Consider the following 25821-nt stretch of genomic DNA (forward strand, 5'->3'; position numbering starts at 1 on the left):
GTGACAACACTTTATCTTATGATGAAAACATAAAAATATTTAAAGAAGTTCATACATTTATACAAAAGTGTGGTAGATTTATCTAAGTTTTTAAATTATTTGCATAACTTTCTTATCCATCCTAATTCTAATTCTAGATTTAAAACTAATGATTTATTTGTATTTCATTACATGTTCTATAACTGTTATCAATGTTAACTGGCATTGTATGGCACTGTAATATATTATGTACAAGGAGAGGACATTCTAAGTTTTTGGAACTTGTGTCCAATCCTTTTGGCATTAGTCAATAAAATATGTTCAACACAACCGTACATAAAGCCCTGTATATCTTAATGTCGTTAATATATGTATATGTTCTCATGATTTAAAAAAATAAAACTAAAGTAATTGAATTGTAATTAATTACATTTATCAAAGTAATTGAGAGTAAATAATTACATTTTAAAAAATCAATGTAATTGTAATTGCAAGTAATTGATAAAATTGTCAATGTATTTGAAAGTAATTCATTACTTTTCAAAGTAATTGACCCCAACTCTGATATATATATATATATATATATATATATATATATATATATATATATATATATATATATATTATCTCTAATGATAAATACCTATACAATATAAACACACACACTATTCTCATCTAATGTAGATGGTATATTCAGGATCAATACAAACACTGTCTTTACATGTAATATCTACACACAGTACCGGGTATGTAATGTATACTTGGTTCATTTGTTTACATCTAATTTAAAGTTTAATTGATTTACATGCAATATTGAATTTTCTTCACTATACCTGTGTCTCTCTCAGTCACAAAGAGGTTGTCTCTGGGGTCCACACATAAACCCCATGGGAAATGTAAATCACAGTTATCAATGTAGCGGAGGAACTGTCCGTCCTGATCCAAGATGTGGATACGGTGGTTTTCCCAGTCTGCTGTTAGGATCCGAAGCTTGCTGTCTGTTGTGATGCCTTGTGGATAGAATGATCCCTTGGTTGTAGAGGGAGGACCAATGTAGGTAAACCGGAGTTTCCCGGCCTGATTGACCACCACCACTGCACGGGCTCCATTGTCTGACACACAGATATCTAGGTTCCTGTTCTCACTGATGTGTTTAATGTGACCAGATAAATACTTATAGAGAGGTTGTCCTTTGTCGTTGTACTGAATACTTTTTTCTCTCTGGAGCCAGAGTAACGCACAACCTTTGTTTGTTCATAATCATCACTGTCCATGACAACCAGGAGGTCACCAGAGGAAGTACTACAGACACCATGAGGTATCCACCCCCGTAGTCTAATCACTGTCTGTATCTGTGTATTATTCACTATGTTCACAGTTCTATCACGGTAATCAGTATAAACTAGATCCCCACTCCTTGTCACTGCTATGTTTGCTGGACTGTTCCCTGACTTGGTTTGGATAGACTCCTCTAGTTCTCCTTGCAGGTTGAATAGTTTCATCTTGTTGTCACTACCACGCATCCATACTTCTGTATCATTCACACACGTCACACCCCATAAATATTCATATCCTGTATTTATAGCTGTGATGACCCCGGGTACATCCATCAGTGACCGGTCTGAGGGAGAGGACTCGGCTCCCTGTGGAACAATCTAGGCTGTAGTTTAGTTCCTCTGTCGTAAAAGATAATGTTGACAGAGAACCAAACTGTTCAATCGGTTGATCTGTGTGGATTTCTTGAGACCTAAAGCGTGGTAAAAATCACGGACTTTAATAAATAATGATGATGCTTTTAGACTTCAATTCCCATTTAAGATGATTTGGCTATTCCTTTACCGCATCTACTGTTGTACATTATCAATAATTTAGTTTTTACTTACTCTTTCAAATCAATCGTTTTGTTTAAAAAAAGATGTAACAACTAGAGACGAGCTCGTTGCAAGCAACGATTAGGTCTTCCGTCGTAGCTGCGTCATACTTGTGACGTAATATAAAAATTGATACCTGACCATGGTGCAATATTAGATGTATAAACACTGTGTAAAAGAAACAAAGTACATGTATATAAGCAAATACAGATCTTTAAAAGTTGTCTGAAGTTTGATTCGCCGCATGTTGTTTTTTTGCATGTGCATTTTATTTTGAGAAACTTATCGAATCATCATAATTGACTGAATATACACAGAATATGGACGACGATTATAATCACACAGTGGGTATGCCCGGTATGAACGTAAAAAGACCAAACATTTTACTCGCATTTTTTATCGAAAGCAAGGGCCAATGAATCTTTTAGAATGTATGCGGAGATCCTGGAAATTTTACAGGAGGTTCTGAAGAATAATTTTGTTTTTTGAGGGGGGGGGGGGGAGGGGGCATGCGCAGATAAGAAACATTTTCCTGGGGTGGGGGTTGAGTGTCTGACGGTTATTTGAGTTTGCCTGGGGATGTCCGAGGCATATTTTTGTAATTTTATATTGTACATGTAATGGAAAGAAATTTTGCGGGGGTTGGGGTGGCCGGGTCTGGAACCCTCACCCTACTCTTCTTGATTCGCGCATGGGGAAGGCCGATGCCGGTAATTTGACGGTAATTTTAACCATTTTTATTTAATTAATCATTTTCAAAATTATCGGAATTCCAATATTACCTTTAAACGCAGTTAAAACTTAAAATACGAACCATTTAGTCTTGGTGAGTATTCGGCCAACATGCGTCCGCGTACGAAAGAAATGGCAATATTCAAGAAATTTGGATGGACGATCTGGGTCCTAGGTCGTCCATCCGATTCTTTTTCAGACTAAGAGCTACAGAACTGCACTTAGAGAATATCAAACTGATTATGTTTATTTATTTTGTCTCAAAGAATAAGTTTTTTAAATAAAGTTTTATCTTAAAAAAAAAGAAATCGGGCACAATTTTCAATGTTAGCATTTTACAATTTAAAGGTCTAATCAAATTTTGAATGAAGTTTCAAGATACTACTCTTCGTTGTTTTATACGAAATATTGCGTGGAAAAAAGATTTACATCGCATATATATTATAGAACTAATTTCTTCTCTTTTTTATTTACATCAAAATAAATCCAAGAAAAAATCTAAATATTTTTTTCCCCTTTATATGTGTTAATGAAAACGTTGATCAGCAAGGGCCGGTTCTATGTCGTGCAAGCACCTACTTAATAGATTGTTACACGGATCTACCACGATGACAAATATCGAAAAGGCAATATTGTGGGTGAAGGATGAAAGTGTAGTTTGTTTTTTAGGTTTATTTTTGATAATTTATTTATCTGGATCAATTTGGTCTGTTGGTTTGTTTTGTTTATTGAAAAGGGGAATAAAGAAAATGAGTAATTTCCGATATGAAGTCAAGCATATATTTTCATATTATCATTGACTTAAAACATGTTGGAAAAAAGAAATATTGCATCAAGCAGTTAGTTATTATGCGCAGATTATGCATTCCTCTATGGTTTTCACAATTGCATGTATCAGTTACTACACGTATTTGCTTACGGAGAAATAAATCTCCAAAGAGATTATATAGTTATCAGTTAAGTTCCAGATTGTCTTCTGCACATGCAAGCACGTGTGTAATCCTGATTTAAAAATAGGTATAATGTCCGGGGAGGGGGGGGGGGGGTCATCGCAACAAAACTGTGTATAAGCGTACTAGAGTGTACATTGTTAATTAATAATTGATGTTGAATTGTTATTAACAAACAAAATCATAAATTTATAATAACAAACACTAAAATGCCACGGAGTTCTGCTGGACGCGATTTCATTTGTCTTCAATTAATAGGGTGTAGGGATGCCCGCCTACTTAATACATATGCTCACGCGTCAACAGATTAAAAATGACTGTATTTTGGATTTATAAATCGCTCTAAAACATTCGATCTGATATATCGTTGTTAACAATTCAAAACTTTGAACGATTAAATTTGTTTTTATACCTAGTACCCCGACCCTCACGGAAAAATCCATTCAGATCAATGGAAATTTCATTTACAAGACTCCGCGCCAGAATCAGGATGTCTCATTCATTAATTTTTTCGTAGTTATAGTGGACGAGTCCAAAATAGGAAATTTGAGACACATCATACAATGTGAACATATGCCATGAATGCAGTTTACTTTGCGTCTATTTTCTTATTTTGAGAGTCCTTTTTGTCATGTTTATCATGGCTTGAAAATGACGGAAGGCCCTTGAATGTTGTTATCTTTATGCAGGCACGTAGCATCCTTTTTGAAAGTGTGGGGGGGGGGGCAGACTCATCCAAAAAATCTTGACAAGCAAAAAAAAAAAACTCCCAATTTCAATCCTAATTTCCTTATTTTTATATAAATTTTTTACATCCTTGATAATTCAATTTTTTATAAGCAAATTTTAAAAAAATTAGTTGCTGTGAGAAAAAGTGGGGGGGGGGACCCACAAGCTTGAATTAATAATTGCCTGAGGATGCATCTTTAATGTGTCAACATTTATATTCATAATTGATGAAAACGTTATATGGGATGTAATAAGCACAATGAGCAAGAGTGTTCAATTAAAACGGCATTTCACATTGCACGTGTGTAATCCTGATTTAAAAATAGATTGCCATATTTGAAAGGTCAAAAAAAAAGAGGGAGGTGTCATCGCAAGATGATACACATTGTCTAAGTAGTACAATGTAAGTAATAGTTGGTGTTGGATTATCATCATTAACAAAGAATCATCAGTTTGGATTAATTAAAACAAATATAAATTCATATAATTGGAATATTTACTGGAGGGGCTACGTACAAGTAATTCGCCGAAGTGGGGTACGTGTGACCCGATTTTCGATCAATTGGGCGATTTCATTCATCTGGAAAAGGGTTTCACTCGCGTGTACAAATGTAAATGTACATCTAACAATTGCTAGTCAATTAAGTGTGTATGTTAATTCGATAGATTTCTTCTAAAACATTCAATCCAAAGTATAATATATGTAGTTATTAGTTGACACCCTCCCAGTGGATCTATGCCGATGGATCTATCTGAGATCTCAGCTGTTGCGTGAATGGTAAAGAAAGACTTCGCGCCATAATACGTCTCATTCATAATTTTGGCTCGCCGATTAGTGGGCGAGTCCAAGTTAGGCCAGAGCACATGATGTGTAGATGGTCTTACCCACTCTATTTTCTTAACTGGTCATATAATAAATAGAGATATCATGGATCTTTCACTTTTGTCGGAGCATGTAATAAATGGAACCAAAAAATAAAGTAATTCTAATTGAATTAAATTGAAGTTAAAATGTAAATACCCCCCTCCCACCTACGGATTAGGATTTTCAAAATTCCCCATTTTTTAAATTCCTTGTCAAGATTTTTTTTTGATGAAGCTGCCCACCTTAACCCCCCCCCCCCCCCCCCCCCCCCACACACACACACTTTCAAATAACGATGCTACATGTACGTGTTTGAATATCCTTTCCTATATGGTTAGAAATAACAAAATGTCTTTGATTTTGCATCTAATATATAACAAATTCAATTTTCAATTTGGCTGTTTGAGATTATTCGATACATGTACCTTCCTAAAATGATTTAAAATAATGAAATGATTTAATTTCCAGTGATATACAGGTACATGCACTCGATCGAAGAAAAAGATTGAAATTGCTTCTAAACTCTGCACGTTCAGTTTAATAATTTATGATCCGCAGCGAAAATTAAATTTCATTTCTTATAAGATAGTCTAATTGATACATGCATGCTTCCATTGAATAAATTTGGGTAGTCAGGCAAGCTTTTTGGAAAGCTATTGCTATGAAAAATTTCGGATGGTACTCAATTTTTCCAGAAGGAGAGCTACATATATGCAGCTAAGGTAACTAATAATGCTTCCGATGAAATACTTTGTTTAGTAATGCAAGGTTTTAAGAGAGCATTACTTATTTGTTTAAAAAATAACACCCTAATACTTCGCATTTCATTCGCTGTTTGTAGAACAAGCAGAACCAGTATCAGTTCGATCCCTATCGTATGTTCATTGTTCAAATTTAATAGCCCTTGCATTGGATTGCTTTGCATGTACAAAATATCTTTTTAAAAATTCAACACTGAAAGTGTTTATCTATATGGCTATTAATCTATATGTACATGTACACATAGCGTACACATGTGATTCAAAATACCCCAAACGGAAAAATTAACTTATTGAGTCTACATTTTATAGAATTTGCAAAAAATACATTGCGGGTCTGAATGTTTGTTAATGTGTCAATCTATCAATATACAGTTTGTTAATTATTTTCGATTGCTAAGGCTACATCGTTTTTGATGAACATTGAACAACATTTTTTCCATGCCATTATTTCCACGGAAGATAGCGAGTACAATTATAAAGCACAATTTAATTAATTATCTCTTTAATATTGTGTACTAGTATGTAATAAATTATTTATAAATTGCTGCCGAAGGTTGTTTGGTATTTTCGTTTGTAGATGCATTGCAAGTAAAAAACGTGAAACGCGGGGCAAGTCATAATTAATACATGTATCCCTAATAACCGTTACTTAAAAATAGCGGCTTTGGATTCAAATATTATCGTATACGAATATTAAGTTCACTTTTTAAAATCATCTCCACGATGATAATATTATATCCATCGGAAATCAGTATTTTGTTTTGCTTTAAAAAAAATGTTCTATCGGGAGCAATCCCGCGTTCGTTTAAATTGCCAGCGTACATTTGTCATGTCAGTAATACACATTGTGCTTTATATGACGGCCGTGTATACGTACTGTAGAAAAGTTGAGTTTAATTACCATGCATTCGAACCATTTAATTAACACATCTCCCAGTACTGAAACAATTCAAAATGTCTCTGTTACAGTAACACAGTGGGGCGTTAAACATGTGTACGTCCAGCTCTACAAGCATATGCACTGTCGTCAAGGCGACGGCCTGAATACAGCTAGCGACTCTTCTATCGATCGGTTACCTGAGTCTCGTAATGCATCTAAATATAGAAAGGGGCACAGTTATGAAACAAACAACAAAAATAAGGTCAAAGACGTTCATCTTTATGAAATGAATATGTACATATGAATAAAAACATTTGGGAATTTTATGTAGAATTATTTTTGCGCGCTGCATGTATCAGTTAGTGCATTACAAAAAGCCCTTTCATAACCTCCTAAACGTGCGCACCCCCACAAAAATGGACCGAACTGACAACAATTGTTTCTGCAAATACTGGCTATAAATTACGAAAACATTAAATTGAATACCACGGAAGGATTCAAAATTAATTTCTTTACAACTTTGCTTAAATAATGCATTAGAAATTTTTATTCCTTTACAAGTTATTGACAAGAAACTTTTGACGCATCTAACTCCTTAATTATAGGGGCCAGCCCCTTTTTCTGTATACCGAATGAAAGGTCTTGGTAAGACCAAGATCTTTTAAAATACATGTTATAACAAATTTTTATCAGGTAGGAAACTAACACGGAAAATACGCGAATTTTTTTGAATTTTTTTCTTGCCTTTGTTTCAACATCTATACCACCCCTTTTATTTGCATTTAAATAATAAATAAAATATATCTCGCACAAATTCAATGTATTAGCTTCCAAACCAGCCCATCTTTGAGACTCTGCCAGCCATCGTTATAGCTAAACCCCCCTGGACAAAAGAAGTCGTTAAATTTTACTAAAAGGGGAATAACTCAAAACCGAATGGGGATTTTCCTCAACTAAAATATGCAACGACAACATCACGCGGCATGTTATCAGTCCTGAAAATTTCAAAACAATCGGTGAACAAACGAGCGAGATATTAAGGATCAAAGTTGGCGTCTAGAAGAAAAAAAAAAATAATAAGAAATTTGAAATTTTTTCAGAATAATAGTAAGGTCTTCCGTTGGAAACGGAAGACCATAATAAAACGATGCGGGTTATGAAGGTATGGTATCATTGTCCAAAAAATGATAATCCGCCAACGTGGGTTATCAATTTTTTCTGCAATGTCTTTTTATCCCACATCTAATAATGAAAAATTATGTTTTTATATGAATATTCGTCTATATATACTGTATATACAAGGAAATATTCGCCCCGCTTTATTTTCGCCCATTTCGCCCTCCTTGCCTACGGGCTAATTTAAGCCTGGGCAAATTGCATTGGCTGAAATTATTCTTTTTTTAAACACAGCTATGTCTGGGCGTATTTAAGACGAAGCTAAACTGTTTGCAATTGAAGAAAAGGGGAGGCGAAAATAACACGAGGCGAAATTTACCCTAATTACAGTAGTTACAAATAAAAATACTTCATGAACACAATCAATTGGTTTACATATACTTTACACGAATAGTCAGTTCGCAATAATTCATGCAAGGATGTCTCATTCATTAATTTTTTCGTAGTTATAGTGGACGAGTCCAAAATAGGAAATTTGAGACACATCATACAATGTGAACATATGCCATGAATGCAGTTTACTTTGCGTCTATTTTCTTATTTTGAGAGTCCTTTTTATCATGTTTATCATGGCTTGAAAATGACGGAAGGCCCTTGAATGTTGTTATCTTTATGCAGGCACGTAGCATCCTTTTTGAAAGTGTGGGGGGGGGGGGGGGGGGGGGGGGGGGCAGACTCATCCAAAAAATCTTGACAAGCAAAAAAAAAAAAACTCCCAATTTCAATCCTAATTTCCTTATTTTTATATAAATTTTTTACATCCTTGATAATTCAATTTTTTATAAGCAAATTTTAAAAAAATTAGTTGCTGTGAGAAAAAGTGGGGGGGGGACCCACAAGCTTGAATTAATAATTGCCTGAGGATGCATCTTTAATGTGTCAACATTTATATTCATAATTGATGAAAACGTTATATGGGATGTAATAAGCACAATGAGCAAGAGTGTTCAATTAAAACGGCATTTCACATTGCACGTGTGTAATCCTGATTTAAAAATAGATTGCCATATTTGAAAGGTCAAAAAAAAAGAGGGAGGTGTCATCGCAAGATGATACACATTGTCTAAGTAGTACAATGCGCCCGTTTGTATATTAAACTGTTTGCAATTGAAGAAAAGGGGAGGCGAAAATAACACGAGGCGAAATTTACCCTAATTACAGTAGTTACAAATAAAAATACTTCATGAACACAATCAATTGGTTTACATATACTTTACACGAATAGTCAGTTCGCAATAATTCATGCAAAATAACAACAATTAAGAATTTTAAATGCATACCATTCAATGGCATGCAACAATGATGCACGTAAAACTCTACAACGAAATCTGGAATAATAACAGTCAAAGAGTGTGGTTACATTTTAGAAATTAGAAATTTTTTTTTTAGTTTAATGATGTTATAGTTTCGGTCGGGGCGTGGTTCAATAATATTCAAATTTAATAAAGCCCAAAGGGCTTTATGATGGAGTTGACCACGCTCCAGGCGAAACTATCACTTCATAATATTAAAAGACATTTTATAAACAAGTTTTTTTCATGTAACACGTGTTACGTATTACTACGCTGTTATGTTATAAGACACGCCCATTTTGTGTCACACATCTTTTATGAAATTACTGGGCTAGAGGCTCCAAATTGATTCGTGATATTACCACAGACAAAGACAGTTGAAAATGGAAATATTTTTATATATGTTGTCAGGTGTTACATGTAATACATGTTTAATATAGGATACGAAGGTATGATATTGATAAATTGATATGATCCAATTATAAACGTTTGAAAAATTTCATCTGCAATGATTGCAACCTATACACTATAAGCACAAAATATTCTCAACTAATATACAATGAATACCATAGATAAATACAATAACGGAAACGTTCATAACATGCAGTCTTTACACACAATAAATAAGAAATACAGAATGTACATCGTTACATATAATTTTATATATGCACTTTATTAATTAACACTTTATATTTCCATACATATGCAATTACATGAATTTTATGCAGTTACTTGCATTAAACATTGTATCATTATATTTATTTAATGATTAATTCATAGCTCTCTGATTGGCTCAAATCAAACAATCTCGAAACAAGAGGCCCACGGGCCACATCGCTCACCTAAGAAACAATAGGCACGATAAAATCAGCTTCATGGAATCATAATACCAACTATCTGGACAATGTGGTATAATACATGTAGATCCTATACAAAAAAATCTGTTTCCCCCTGGATATTCTTATATCTATAATCAAATCCCTTTTTTAACAGGATGATTTTATAGTCATATCACATTCAGCAATGCAGTTCTCAAAAAGACTCTCAACAATTGTTTATATACAAGATATAAACCTACACCAAACTCTGAATCCCTCGTGAGGCACAATAATCGTCCAAAGGCCAAAGTTTAAAAAATTTCAAAGAATCAGCAATACATAAAAAAGCTTGCATATAAGTAAAAGCATATATACCGGTAATAACATTTCGGTTTTGTGAATAATTAAAATATCTTCATTTGTACAACCGAATCCCAAATGTGGCCCCACACTACTCCTAAAGATTGTGATTTGAACAAATTTGAATTTACATTATCTGATGTTGCTTTCACTAAAGATTTGAAGATATTTTCCTATATATTCCTATATATATGAAAAATCCCCACCCATGTGACCCCATCATACCCCCGCGAATCATGATTTGAATTAACTTGAAATCTCACTACCTGACGATGCCTCCAAACAAGTTTCAGATTTTCTGCCCAAGTGGTTCTTGATAAGAAGATTTTTAAAGATTTACTCTATACATGTTTATTCCTATTTAAAAAGTTGACCCCTCCCCCATTGTGTCCCCACCGAAGCCCCTGAGGGTCATGATTTTCACTTTTAATTTTCACTACCTGAAGATGCTTCCACACAAGTTTCAACTTTTATGGCATAATGGTTTCTAAGAAGATTTTTAAAGATTTAATATATATATTACTATGTAAAAATTCGCCCCTCTCCCTTGTGGCCCCACCCTAACACCAAGGGTCATGATTTTTACAACTTAGAATTTACACTACCTGAGGATGTCTCTACACAAGTTTCAGCTTTCCTGAATAATTGGTTTCTGAGAAGAAGATTTTTAAAGAGTTACTCTATATATGTAAAAAGGCACCCCCCCCCCCCATTGTGGCCTCACCCTACCCCCGGGGTTCATGATTTTCACAATTTTGAATCTACACTACCACCCTAACCCCGAGGGTCATGATTTTTACAACTTTGAATCTACACTACCTGAGGATGCTTCCATATAATGTTCAGCATTCCTGGCCAAATGGTTCTTGAGAAGAAGATTTTTAAAGATTAACTGTATATATTCTAATGTAAAAATTTGACCCCCATTGTGGCCCCACCCCACCCCCAAGTGTCATGATTTTTACAACCTTGAATTAACGGCAGAAAAGGATGCTTCCACATAAGTTTCAACTTTGCTTGCCAAATGGTTCTTGAGAACAAGACTTTTTAAGATTTACTCAATATATTCATATGTAACAAGTCGACCCCACCATTGTGCCCCACCCTGCCCCTGAGGGTCATGATTTTCACAACTTTGAATCTACACTACCTGAGAATTATTCCCAAAAGTTTCAGCTTTTCTGGCTGATTGCGTTCTGAGAAGAAATTTTTTAAAGATTTACTCTATATATTCATATTTTAAAAAGTCGACCCCAATTGTAGCCCCACCCACCAAGGGTCATGATTTTCTAATTTTTGAATCTTCACTACCTGAGAACGCTTCCACAAAAGTTTCAGCTTTCCTAGCCTAATGGTTCGTGGATAGGAGATTTTTGAAAAATCAATTATTTCTCTAAGTACTATATAGTATCTCCCTTAGCAAAAGGTAGTGGTCGTTAATTTTCGCATTTTAGCATAAGGATGCTTTGTGTCAAGTTTGGTTAAAATTGGCCCAGTGGCTCTAGAGAAGTTGTTGAAAATGGGAAAAGTTTACAGACAGACAGACAGGCGTATGGACGGACGGACGACAGACAAGATAAAAACAAGTTATATCCAACTGCACGTGACCTAGGAGGTCAATATTACATTTGATTTTCTCTACATTGCACTAAAAATAGATTGTCCAATGAAACATCGCGTTTCTCAATTTGTTCGGCAATAGCTTCAAACTAAAACATTGCTTGATAACACTCAATTTTATATACGTCTGTATCAATTCGTCGCTGAATCATATAATAAAATAATTATTGCTGGGGTTTTTTCATCAATACGATGATTAAGCTACCCTTGCAGTACAATATTGTACTTCTAAGGTAGCTTAATCATCGTATTGACTTCAAAAACAGCAATAATTGTATAATATTGGATTTTCTTCACCTTACCTTCGTACCTTTCAGCCAAACACAGATTCTCTCTTGTGTCTACACATAAACCCCATGGATGATCTAAACCACAGTTGTCAATGTAACGGAGGAATTGCCCATCCTGATCCAGGATGTGGATACGGTACTTCATTTTGTCTGATATCAGAATCCGGTCCTGGCTGTCTGTTGTGATACCGCATGGATCAAAGGATCTCTTGGTAGTAAAGGGAGGACCAGTGTAGGTAAACCGGAGTTCGATGGCTTGATTGACCACCACTACTGCACGGGCGTCACGGTCAGATACACAGATATCTAGGTTCCTGTTCTCTATAATGTATTTATCCATATCAACTGAATAGAGAGGCTGTCCTTTGTCATCGAGCTGGATGCTTTGTTTCTCTGTGGAGCCAGAGTAACACACAACTTTTGCTTGTTTATCATCACTGTCCACGACGACTAGGAGGTCACCAAAGGAGGTGGTACAGACATGACGAGGAATCCACTCCTCTAGTCTGATCACTGTCTGTATCTGTGTTTTTTCACTATGCTCACGGTTCTATCATCTCTATCAGTATAAACTAGATCCTCACTCCTTGTCACTGCTATGTCCCGTGGTTCGTTTCCTGACTTGGTTCGGATGGACTTAACTAGTTCCCCTCCGGAGGTTGTAGAGGTTCATCTTCATGTTGTTACCACCCCGTGTCCATACCTCTGTATTATTCAGACACACTACACCGTATAGTATTGTATACTCCCTGTCTGTGTCTATAGCTGTGATTGCCCGGGGTTCATCAATAAATGAATTGCCTGAGGGAGATGACACTACTCCATTGGTCGACATGCTTATTCTTGGTATAATTTCATGATGTGTTTAACGGGCGTGATTTTGGTCTTATTCTATATCTGTTTTCATTATTTACAGTGCTTAAGGAATGCCTTTCTAATGATCGAATGAAATTTGAGAGTCAGTCGTTAAGTTATAATTTAGATACAGGGCTCATAATTCTTTGTCATTTAAACAAGGCTCGTGTCCTGTTTTTGTTTACATAAGTTCAATAAACCATTAAAAATCTTTTTCAAACTGATTTGTCTATCTTCTTATTCCTTTAAAGCATAAATAAACAGCTTCTGACATATAACGCATTCATTTTAGGTCTATAACTGGAACTTTCACGTCAACATTCAAAATATAAACAAACGCTTTATTTACATTGAAAAGAATTGTAAGCACTGTAACTCGCTTATAACTCAACGAATGACACTCAAATTTTGTTTGTCTGTTAATATGTCTTACTGAGGGCATTGTAAACAACTTTAGAATCGAAGAAATAATTTTTGACCAAAATCGTAACCATGCCCCTTTAACCCTAACCTGTACCTTCATTGTATTCTTATTTCTTATTTCTCAAATACACCTTTACATGACTTTTTTCAAGGTGAAACAAATCCACCAGATAGTATAAAACAATGTCAGAACAATTAATAATAAGTTAATTGAATAACATACGTAATTCAAATCCACTGATAAAATATTGAGCTTCACAATCCAACATGGCGGGTTCTGGATATTTATAAACAAATGTGCCTAGTTCCAGGTGTTGATTATTTCTGGTAACTACAAATTCACGTAAGTGATTTAAATGCCATTGTACGAAAGAACTTTAAACGTCAAATAGAACGAAACATATAGTAAATGTTTACATTTGATAAACATATTGAAGGGAAAAACGTGAAAAAGGTGAATGCCAGTTTTTAAGGTTTTAGTTAAGAAATCATTGTTTGAGTATTAAGAGATAATTTTGGTCGGGACGTGGACAAATCCAGTGAAGCCCGAAGGGATTTATGATAGCTTAGATCGCTCCCGACTAAAATTACCACCTCATTATATACAATGATTCCTTTTTACTTATATTTATATAATTTTAAGCAATTGTACGATTAAATATGAATTGAATATATATAAGCAAGCCCTGCATGCACCCCATTATAGGTCATTAAAAGTTATTGGACTCGATATGCAGGGTTATCAAAGGCAAAGTTCGCGAAATATTCTGGTAAAATGAATATGTTTCAGGTAATAATTTATTGGTGCATAGGCGTCGGAACCGGGGGGGGGGGGGGCATTTATTTGCAAAGTTAGACCTAACCATTAGGCACATAGCATCATAGAGTGTTTAGCCCCCCCCCCCCCCCCCCCACTTTTTCTCGCCGGAAATGTAATTGTTCCTAAATTTACCTTGAAAGATTGAGCAATAGGCATACTAGCCCCCCCCCCCCCCTTCCCTCACGGATTAGGAATGTCATGATTTGGGGGGGGGGAATTTTGGGTAGGAACATTTTTTTTTGGAAGAAAAGATATACCCCTCCCACGGATTAGGATTTTCATGATTTTGGTTATTAGGTTATTTTTCCCTTAATATTTCTGAGGATTAGTCTAGCCCCCCCCCCCCCCCCCCCACTTTCAATTTGCTTCCGACGCCAGTGTGGTGTCTGTTGGCTGTATCATTCAAAGTTTGAAAACGTGTAATTTCTATTCTTTATTTTAATATACATGTATAATCAAAACCCGACCTGCCAGTTTCTTTCATTATTTTTTATAATTCTGAAAGATAGTTGTGATTTACCTATAACTTCCTGTGTACGACACCTTTCACTTAACAAATATGAAATAAGAAAGAGGAAAAACGAAATTAAAACTGGTGGATTCATTGAATAAATTTATGAATATCCAAATGTTATCCCGTTTACACATATTTTGCGTGGAAATTATTAAGTAGAAAAAAAAACGAAATGCTCCTTTACATGGTTATGTTTATTTTCTGCATTCTTTATCATTGTTTCAATCAACTAAAATATGAAACATAAATTAAGTTATTGGAGGACTAATAATCGGGCTGCTTTATCCAAGGCACATGTCTCAGCCTCGAGATCTAAGGTTCTATGTCTACAGCATTAACACAAGGCTGTATCGTTGCAGCCTGGTACACACGATTGTAAAAATGTTAGATTACTGTAATATTTAAACGTTAAGCCTAACTCAATCTGAACACTGTGTATTCTTATTACATTATACACTGCAGGCAAGTAGCACTGGGGAGGGGAGGGGAAGAAGGGACTGTCTTTTTTTTCATCGCAGCAGACTTTTTTTCTTGAATTTACATAGAAAAAATTGAAATATCAGGAAGTTGCTTGGAAGCATGTAATAAATGGAGGTGAAAATGAGGAAATGAAAATCAGTGAAATAAAAATTCAATGATTACCCTTCCCCTCGTTTTATCTCGTTAAAAAAAACTTTTTAAAAGTCGTAATAATAACTCTTTATTTCATTTTAAATACGCCTTTTTTAAAAGTCGCATTAACGACTTTTTATCTCTCGTTATAACGACTTTTTATCTCGTTATAACGACTTTTTTATTATTTTTTTAACATTCCGATTTGACCTTACTAGGCTTCCGAACAATAATTATATGCGCTTTATGTTTATTTTTTAAGTCGCTACACGTGAAGACTCAAAACTCAAACCTTTATATTTTTTCCGCTGAAATACGACCTGAATAAATAAATATAGCAGTGTAAACTTCCGAACCTGCATGGCTTGTCATTATCTTATGATATGCGTACCATTTGATACGCATATTGGCTTTATACCAGTGATAATCTAGTGTCATGTGGACTATCCTCGCACATACTAATAAACATTAAAGTTTAACCCTTATGATTTAATACTCAATCTCAACTTCTCGGGCCAGAGCTCGGAAAATTTTTTAAATCTAAATATCAAATACTTACTTATTTACCCCTGCAGTTCGTATGAATAAATAAATCGTTATTTTTAATATCTACTGTGTGGTTGTTCGACGTTTGCTTACTTAATATTGTCCGATCCATAATTAAACAGACTATCTGTGTATTAATTTGCTTTATTTTCAATGTATGATCAAAAAGAAAATTCCAAGTGTGCCCGATGCATGGTTAAACCACCGTAAATAGCGATGACATAAAGAAACTAGGTTAGTTGCATGAATCAATTATTCTTAACAAATCCTAATGCCTATAATGAAATATAGCCTTTCACAAAAAAAATTCAGGAAGTTCTGTTGTGTGATTTTGCCTCTAAACGGTAATTTTTTCAATTACAGTGTATTGAACATAAATGTAACCAATGTGCCTATGATCTATAAAAGAGCAAAACTCTCTCTCTCTCTCTCTCTCTCTCTCTCTCTCTCTCTCTCTCTCTCTTCTCTCTCTCTCTCTCTCTCTCTCTCTCTCTCAAACATGCATGCCCGCTTGGGTAAAATAGCAAAGCGCGCCCTGACAACCTTAGTTGCGGTTTCTTCTTATCAATATTGTTAAATGATACAACTTGTTTTCTTTAAAAGTAAGTTTACCTGTACATGTAACTCTTATCATCTTAATATAGAATAGTAATATCATTTGTTAAAGCAACTAAACTGCAATACATGTATTTTGAAATCTAAAATATAGTCATATTCATTTATTTATTTTTCATGATGTTTTGTTAAATGGATTGAATTATTGTTATTTGTTAATTTGTTTCTTTTTAATTAATAGTTGCAGTTTCTTCTTATGAAATTGTTAAAATTCAAAGCTTGTAAAGGCTAATTAGTCTCTGACGAAGCAGCCGAAAACAAGCTCTTGCAAACTGAGCGAGTAAAGAATCATCCTAAAATACACACAATTAAGCTTAAACATATATACCAAATTTAAAAAAATTCTAAAATAATTATAAAAAAAGAATAAAAGAGATTTTATACTATTATGACAGTCTTTTATTTTCCTTCTTCGTTGCATTTTAGGAGGTAGGAGACGGGAGAGGCAGAAATTATTTCTTTTTTTAGAAAACGGCTTTTTATCTGAAAAGTTTACGTTATCATCGGATTAAAAGTTAATAAATAAATAATTAGTGAATAACTGATTAAAATCTCTTCACGGATAATGAGTTTGACGTTTTGCATTTTATTCGTTAGGTCTGTCCTTCAATCTGCCATCCGCAGAAAGGTGATGGTACCAATCTAATTAAAATAAGACTCGTAAATCTGCTCCTCTACGATACGCTATACAACTTTAGATTCAAAAGTCTAATCTTAATTGGATTGGTGATGGTACCTGTATTTACTAATGAACTTGGGGGAATAAGCCGAGGCATATGCCTACAAGTGGCCACAACCCTATCACGAGTGTGTTTCAAATGACAATCACGCATTTAGTATAATATGTGAATTAACTTCAAATGTTTTTATTCCTGTGCTTACATATTTCCAGAGAATTTATTATGTGCGTGTAAATAGAATAAAGAGAATTCCAATCTTTTGTCTTAAAGAGGCAGTACAGCTGAAAACATATGTGTGAATAACTTCAGATTTACCTATTGTATCGTTAGGAAATAAGAAATAACGTTGGTTGAAATAGTTGAAATACATAAAAATCCCTTTCACATACTTAATTAACGTAATTATGAGCTTCCGGAAATTTAAGGGTCGTACAAACCGGAATAATCTTATATCGTTCATTTGTACCACGTGGACTTTGATTGACAGTAATTGAGATGTGATGAAAACTACAAGATCTTCGTCCGACTACGGTCAGCATGGTATACCAGGTTAAAGGGACTGTCTAAACGGAACACATCCTCACTCGATAATTTATAAATAGGTATACGTGCCTTAGAAAAAACACAAATATTTTTCTGATAAAGATAAACGTTATTACATGAAATTAAATGTAAGACCTCATTTAAAACCAGATACGTGTTTTCTCCGAATCATGCAATTTCTTTCATACAAAATAATAAAGCAACATGTACATGATGTATATAATACCATGTATACATATGTACTTCAAGTCTCTGCGCGGTTTTCCCAGGGTGTCTCGAGGTAAAAAGATAGTTTAATTTGCCTGGGGAGGGGGGTAGGGGGAGGCCTTTGGTAAATGCACTATGTAAAATTAAAAAGTAATAATTTTCCAGGGTAAATCCATCCGGAGTTTTGGACACCCCCCTCCCTCCCCCGTCCCTGGTCTTTTCATCACCTAGATCACGCAGTGTATGAATAAAAAGAATAATATTTTCTATTCGACTCAAAGAGCATTATCTATGATGAGAGAGAGAAAGAGGTGGTACGATACACCTTCATATTGTTACGTACTTCTGATTGAAAATAACAATAAAATCAAGTATAATTGTATATACATATAACTGTTTACCACCAAAATTGTTACCAAGATTCGTAGTGCAATCGGTGTGAGCATTAGCTACAAATCTGTGAGTCACAAGTTGAAATTCTGCTGGGTTTTTTTTTTTATAATTGTTCCCTTTCTAAAAATAATTATACATTATTTTGGGGTCAAATATTTTAAAATTTTAGAATTCTAAAGCGGTGAAAGCAATTTGGTTGCCAATGTAATGTACATTTAACCACATAAATATCGACTTGTATCCTATACAACCTTGTTTGATTCACAAAACATCATTTCATGACCAATTTTTAAAGTTTTATTGATTGAAACTCGCAAAATCCATACTAAGCTTAATCATGTAAATATACCTTTTGTATAAATACATTTCCTGCAAAACACTTGAATATTTTAAATAAATGTGGATGAAGATTTTCTGAAGTTTGGGATATTCATCAGAGAAAACAAGGTTTAACTTAATAGAAAATCACACACACGACTACTAGAACTTTAATTCTTAAGATTTAAAGGTAAGTAATAATAATTATCTAAGACAAATGAAATTCTACCTTGGTTAATATACCTGTACCACTCCTCTTTATCAGTAATGTCCCAGTCCCTTTGTGGCCTCGCCTCATTGCTTGTGAAGAATTGAGTGCTACATGTCCATTAACCTTCGTCATTAATACATGTAACATAATTTTTGTCAGTAACCACGTGTATATATCCTATATATGTCTAGTAAAAACAAACAGAGTTTGTTCATATGAAAATGAATATTGAGTCATTTAATATACATGGAAAGAATTACATAAACTCGGTCATTTTGTTTACATATACAAGAATAGTCAGTCTACATGTAATATGAAAAAAAACCAAATTGTTTGCATAAAATCATTGGTGTTAAAACGCACATAGTTTGATTTCATGCAATATAATTAAATACATGGAAACCTACCCGTTATATAAGTACAGTGAACAATTTGTTTACATCTAATAGATAGGTCAGGTTGTTTACATGTGATACATGTTTCATAAGAAATATAAACACAGCCTTCATTGTTAAAAAAAGTTTACATGACCCGATTAGACTGATTATATATATTTTATCTGTAATGATAAATATCTTTACAATATAAACACCCAGTATTGTCATCTATGTACACAATATATTCAGGTGCAATGTAAATAGTTTCTTTACATGTAATATCTACACACAGAATAAAATATATATTTGGTTCATTTGTTTACATATAATTTATGCAGCTATTTAAAGGGACTTGGACACAATTTGAGCTCAAAATTCTAAATTTTATTGTTCTGTTTTTAATGTTTAGAATGGTTAATATGGGTATTCTAAATGCCTTGTCAAAATTTGAAAGTAAATTATTGAGTTAAAAGTGAGATATTGAGTTTGATTTTCTTTGTTTTGTAAACAAATATTGAGTCTTGTTATTGTTTACATGTGTGTCTTATTGACATAAGTTTTAATCAAATGTTGCTTTTTCTGTTGATAATATTATTTAAAAACAAATTGAATCAGTTTATTTTGTTTGCCACGAGTCAGTTTGTCAAAGAAATGGTAATTCCTTGCTTTACATTATTTGTAAACAAGTATAAGACTCGAGCTTTGTTTACATAACAATGAATTCTTACATCTGTATCTCTCTTATAACTTGAATACTAACAGTCAAATTTTGGCGAATCACTCAAATAACATAGGTAAGCTATTTTATGCATAAAAAATAAAAAAAATAAAGATTTTGACCTGAAATGTGTCTAGTTCCCTTTAATTTACATGTCATATTCAATTTTCTTCACTATACCTGTTAACTCAGCCACAAAGAGACTGTCTCTGGTGTCCACACATAAACCACATGGACGCTGTAAATGACAGTTGTCAATGTAGCGGAGGAACTGTCCGTCCTGATCCAGGATGTGGATACTTTGGTTGTCACAGTCTGCTGTCAGGATCCGACCCTGGCTGTCTGTTGTGATGCCGCGTGGATTAAATGATTCTTTGGTGGTAGGGGGAGGACCAGTGTAGGTAAACCGGAGTTTCCCGGCCTGATTGACCACCACTACTGCACGGGCGTCGTAGTCTGACACACAGATATCTAGGTTCCTGTTCTCACTGATGTATTTATAGTAGCCAGAGGAATAGAGAGGTTGTCCTTTGTCATCGTACTGAATACTATTCTTCTCTGTGGAGCCAGAGTAACACACAACTTTTGTTTGTTTATCATCATCATTGTCCATGATAACCAGGATGTCACCAGAGGAGGTACTACAGACACCATGAGGTTTCCACCCCTGTAGTCTGATCACTGTCTGTATCTGTGTATTCTTCACTTTGTTCACAGTTCTATCTTTGTAATCAGTATAAACTAGATCCCCACTCCTTGTCACTGCTTTGTCTGTTGGAGTGTTCCCTGACTTTGTTTGGATTGACTCCACTTGTTTCCCCTGGTGGTTGTAGAGGTTCATCATGTTGTCACCACCACTATGGGTCCATATTTTTGTATCATCCAGACACGTCACACCATATACTCCATACTCATACCCTGTGTCTATAGATGTGATAACCCGCGGTACATCCATCAGTGACCAGGCCAGGGGAGAGGTCTCCGCTGACAGAGAACCAAACTGTTCAACAGGCTGATCTTTGTGGATTTCTTGAGGCCTAAAGTGTGGTAAAAATCATGGACTTCAATAAATAATCATGATGATGTTAAACTTCAATTCATATATAGGACGATTCGGCTATTCTACCGGTGTACATTTTCAATAATTTAGTAACTCTTTCAAATCGATTATTATGTTTAACTAAAGACGTAACAACAAAACAATGCGGGTTAAGAAGACAAGGTATATGCATAAAGCGACCATTGCCCCCCAAAGAAAGATAGTCCACCAACGTGTGTTATCTATTTTTTCTGTAATGGCGTTTTATCCCGCATCTAATAATGAGAAGATTGTGTTTATATATAATATTGGTCATTTAATATACTGTATATACAAGGAAATATTCGCCCCCGTTATATTTTTGCCATTTCGTCCTTCTTGTCTACGGGCGAATTTAAGCCTTGGCAAATTGCATTGGCTCAAATTATTCTTCTTTCTTTTTAAACACAACTTTGTCAGGGAAACTGAATGCAATTGAATGAGGTCGGGACGAATATAACACTAGGCGAAATTTACTCTTATTACAGTAGTTACAAGTAAAAATACTTCATGAACACAATCAATTGGTTTACATATACTTTACGTGAATAGTCAGTTCGTGATAATTCATGCAAAATAACAACAATTATGAATTTTAAATGCGTATCGTTCAATGACATACAACAATGATGCACGTGAAGTGAAAGTCTACAGCGCAATCTGAAGTTTAAAAAAAAACTGTCAAAGAGTGGTTACATTTAAGGAATAAGGAATCTTTCTTTGAGTATTATGAGGTTATAATATCGGTCGGGGCATGGTCAAATCCAATAAAGAACGAAGGGCTTTATAACAGAGTTGACCACGTTCCGACCGAAATTATCACATCATAATATTCAAAGAATGATTCCTTATTACTTATATTTGTATTATTTCCAATTTGTACACTTTTAAAAAAGGATTTTTTAATGGAACATGTGCAACGTATTACTACGCTGTTATGTTATATGACATGCCCATGTTGTGTCACACATCTTTTATAAAATTATTATTGGGCTTGAGGCTTTAAAATTGATTCCTAATGTTATCAAAGACAAAGGCAGTTGAAAATGTAAATATTTTAATATATATGTTCAGGTGTTACATGTAATACATGTTTCATATAGGATACGAAGGTATGATATTGGTAAAATGATGTGATCGAATAATAAACGTTTGAAGAATTTCATCTGCAATGATTGCAATCTTTACATCATAAACACAAAATATTCTCAACTTATGTACATGTACAATGAATACAATAGATAAATACAATAAACATAAACGTCATTTCATGCAGTCTTTACACAAAATAAATATGAAATACAGAATGGACATATTTACATCTAATTTATGCATTCAATAAATTCACATTTTATCTTCTATACATATGTAATATGCATCGTATCTTTGTACTTGGTTGTTTTCATAACATGAATTTTGTGCAGTTACTTCATTTACATGTAGTATTGTATTTTCTTCACTCTACCTTCGTACCTTTCAGCCACAAACAGGTTGTCTCTTGTGTCTACACATAAACCCCATGGATGATCTAAACCACATTTGTCAATGTAACGGAGGAATTGCCCATCCTGATCCAGGATGTGGATACGGTACTTCATTTTGTCTGATATCAGAATCCGGCCCTGGCTGTCTGTTGTGATACCGCATGGATCAAATGATCCTTTGGTAGTAGGGGGAGGACCAGTGTAGGTAAACTGGAGTTTCCCGGCCTGATTGACCACCACTACTGCACGGGCATCACGGTCAGATACACAGATATCTAGGTTCCTGTTCTCACTAATGTATTTATCCATACCAATTGAATAGAGGGGTTGTCCTTTGTCATCGAACTGGATGCTTTGTTTCTCTGTGGAGCCAGAGTAACACACAACTTTTGTTTGTTTATCATCACTGTCCATGACAACCAAGAGGTCACCAGAGGAGGTACTACAGACACCACGAGGAACCCACTCCTCTAGTCTGATCACTGTCTGTATCTGTGTATTCTTCACTATGTTCACGGTTCTATCATCTCTATCAGTATAAACTAGATCCCCACTCCTTGTCACTGTTATGTCCCGTGGTTCGTTTCCTGACTTGGTTCGGATGGACTTAACTAGTTCCCCCCGGAGGTTGTAGAGGTTCATCTTCATGTTGTTACCACCCCGTGTCCATACCTCTGTATCACTTAGACACGCTACACCGTATAGTATTGTATACTCCATGTCTGTTTCTATAGCTGTGATTGCCCGGGGTTCATCAATAAATGACCTGCCTGAGGGAGAGGACACTGCTCCATTGGTCGACATGCTGTACTCTTGTTATTCTGTTGTATTATTCTTATGTATTAAATGAATTTCATGATGTGTTTAACCCTGACCTTTATTGTATATCGAATTCTTATTTCTCAAATACACCTTTACTTAACTTTTTTTTCAAGGTGAAACAAATTCACCAGATTTACTCATTCAGTAGTATAAAAAGATGTCAAAACAATTATTAATAAGTCAATTGAAGAACATACCTAATTCAGATCCACTGATCAACTACTGGGCTTCACAATCCAACATGGCGGGTTCTGGATGTTTATAAACAAACGTGCATAGTTCCAGGTGTTGATTATATCTGGTAACTATAAGGTCGCGCGATTGATTTAAATGCCATGTACCAAAGAACTTTAAACGTCAACTAGAACGAAGCATATAAATGTTTACATTTGACAAACATACTAAGAGACAAAAAGGTGAATGCCAGTTTCGAGGTTTTAAACAGATACGAAAACTTCATGTATCATTCATTGCTTTGTAAACAATGCTTGTGCAATGGTTTTTGTTTAAATTTGTGAAATACCGTGGTAATATTTTTCTGATTGCTACATCCTTCTGAATACAGGTAATCGGTGTTCAATGGTTGTCTAATTCAAAGTTTGAAACCGTACGTGTAATTTCTATTCTTTATTCAATATACATAAAATAATCAAAACACTGCCTGCCAGTTTCTTACATTTTAAAAGATTGTGAGCTCTGTATCTCGCGTAAAGCGCCTGACTGCGAGATAGAGATGTATTTTTATAGATATACATATTTGTATGCATGATTCTAGCAGTTATGAACAATTCGATAAAATAAGAAGTCGGAAACATTTGAGTAAAACATTACTTTTCACATATATTTTTTCATGGGTTTCCGAATTAATTGGGGGAATATAATGGAAATCTCAAGAAAACAGCTTGATTCCTTGCTGAGAATTGACAAGCTAACAACTATATAATTATGTACGTTTTCAAAGCCCTCTCTTTATTATATGGGTTTCCGAATATAGGAAACCACTGATATCACGATTCCTGTTGGTTTACATTAATTAATATAAAAGACAGTTTTCATCCAGTATTCAGAAAACATTTAAAAGAGGATTGGTCTATAAACCCAAAGATCGTGGAACAGTTTTATAGATCGATCGACCCTCGTGATCAGTAAGCTGCCGTAGACTAGGATACTTCAATATCAATGTTCTTGCTAACAACAACAATTCAATAACAAAAATATACTAGCATAACTCATTAAAAATTTTATTTCATTCAATATTTGAATCAGTCACAATTCATTAATGTTTGGAGTTGGTGTAACAAAATTGTTTGGCTTTAATTGTAGATTATTTTCACCCACATACTTTCCATGAGCTGAATAGCACACCCCTCTTTAAAACACACTAATTCTTATTGAATTCTTATTCTATGATTAAGTAAACAGTTGATTGAAAAAAATATATATTAATGAAAAAACCGTGTCATCCATTAATATAGGTATTCGTAAAAGTGTGTACACATGTATACATGTATTCCTTGGGTGTTCCGTATAGACTTGTCCACAAATCTATACACAAATCAAATGTAATATAATTCTTAGTTTAGCATAAAAGTTTCAGTGACAGGTATAATAATCAAAATAGTAGAACTAGGTTATACTGAAAAGTGGGTGGTAAACGGACTATATCAAACTCGTATCGCAAGACTTCATGTAATATAATAAATTAACCGCAACAATAAATAAGTTAAGTTCTGAACTTAAATACAAGGCAAAATGTTAATTCTAAAACAATCTAAAGTAATTCATAAATTAGTTATTACAAATAAAAATGACATAAATAAAATGGCAAGCGTGCACTTTTAATCGACAGTCGGAAGCATGGTAGGAATTCTGCGTTATAGAGTTTTCCCTCTATTTTTAGTCCTTCGCGCATTTTTTCTAATTTTGCGTCAGGGAATAAATGAAAAGTCTACTTTTTATCAATGCTATTTTTTTAGTACAGTGAAATAAAATACTATATTGTTAACCGGTAAAAAGATTAAAATCATCCAATCCATTAGGTAAACGCTAGGCGTATAGATTTTCTAGGCAGGCGTATGGATTCTGCGTAAGAGTTATTTATATACTTACATGATTTTTACTAATTATGTGTTAATAAATATGGTAATTTTTTTTTATTTAATATGATCATTAATCTAGTTAGAAAATATAAAACACAAAAGGAACAATTATTAAATCCATCCATCGGGCTAACGCGGGTTATGTATTTTTTTTTCTGTAATGTCGCAACCGGTCATATCCCG

At 34.3% G+C, this 25821-nt stretch overlaps 2 protein-coding genes and 1 pseudogene across 2 annotated transcripts; all 3 read right to left on the reverse strand.

The window, feature by feature from the left end:
• Positions 1 to 612: 612 nt before the first annotated feature.
• On the reverse strand, positions 613 to 19207 carry LOC128182345 (uncharacterized; annotated as a pseudogene).
• Positions 19208 to 19266: 59 nt separating this feature from the next.
• LOC128182340 (brain tumor protein-like) lies at positions 19267 to 24088 on the reverse strand. The gene is made up of 2 exons (XM_052850938.1): positions 23737 to 24088; positions 19267 to 21192 (listed from the first exon to the last, which is right to left on the reverse strand). The coding sequence occupies exon 2, from the start codon at positions 21108 to 21110 to the stop codon at positions 20304 to 20306; it is 807 nt and encodes a 268-aa protein (XP_052706898.1). The 5' UTR covers positions 21111 to 21192; positions 23737 to 24088; the 3' UTR covers positions 19267 to 20303.
• On the reverse strand, positions 22278 to 23789 carry LOC128182338 (uncharacterized). The gene has a single exon (XM_052850935.1). The coding sequence runs from the start codon at positions 23519 to 23521 to the stop codon at positions 22667 to 22669; it is 855 nt and encodes a 284-aa protein (XP_052706895.1). The 5' UTR covers positions 23522 to 23789; the 3' UTR covers positions 22278 to 22666.
• Positions 24089 to 25821: the final 1733 nt, after the last annotated feature.

The sequence above is a fragment of the Crassostrea angulata genome, chromosome 4, assembly GCF_025612915.1.
Source record: "Crassostrea angulata isolate pt1a10 chromosome 4, ASM2561291v2, whole genome shotgun sequence".
Taxonomy (NCBI): domain Eukaryota; kingdom Metazoa; phylum Mollusca; class Bivalvia; order Ostreida; family Ostreidae; genus Magallana; species Magallana angulata.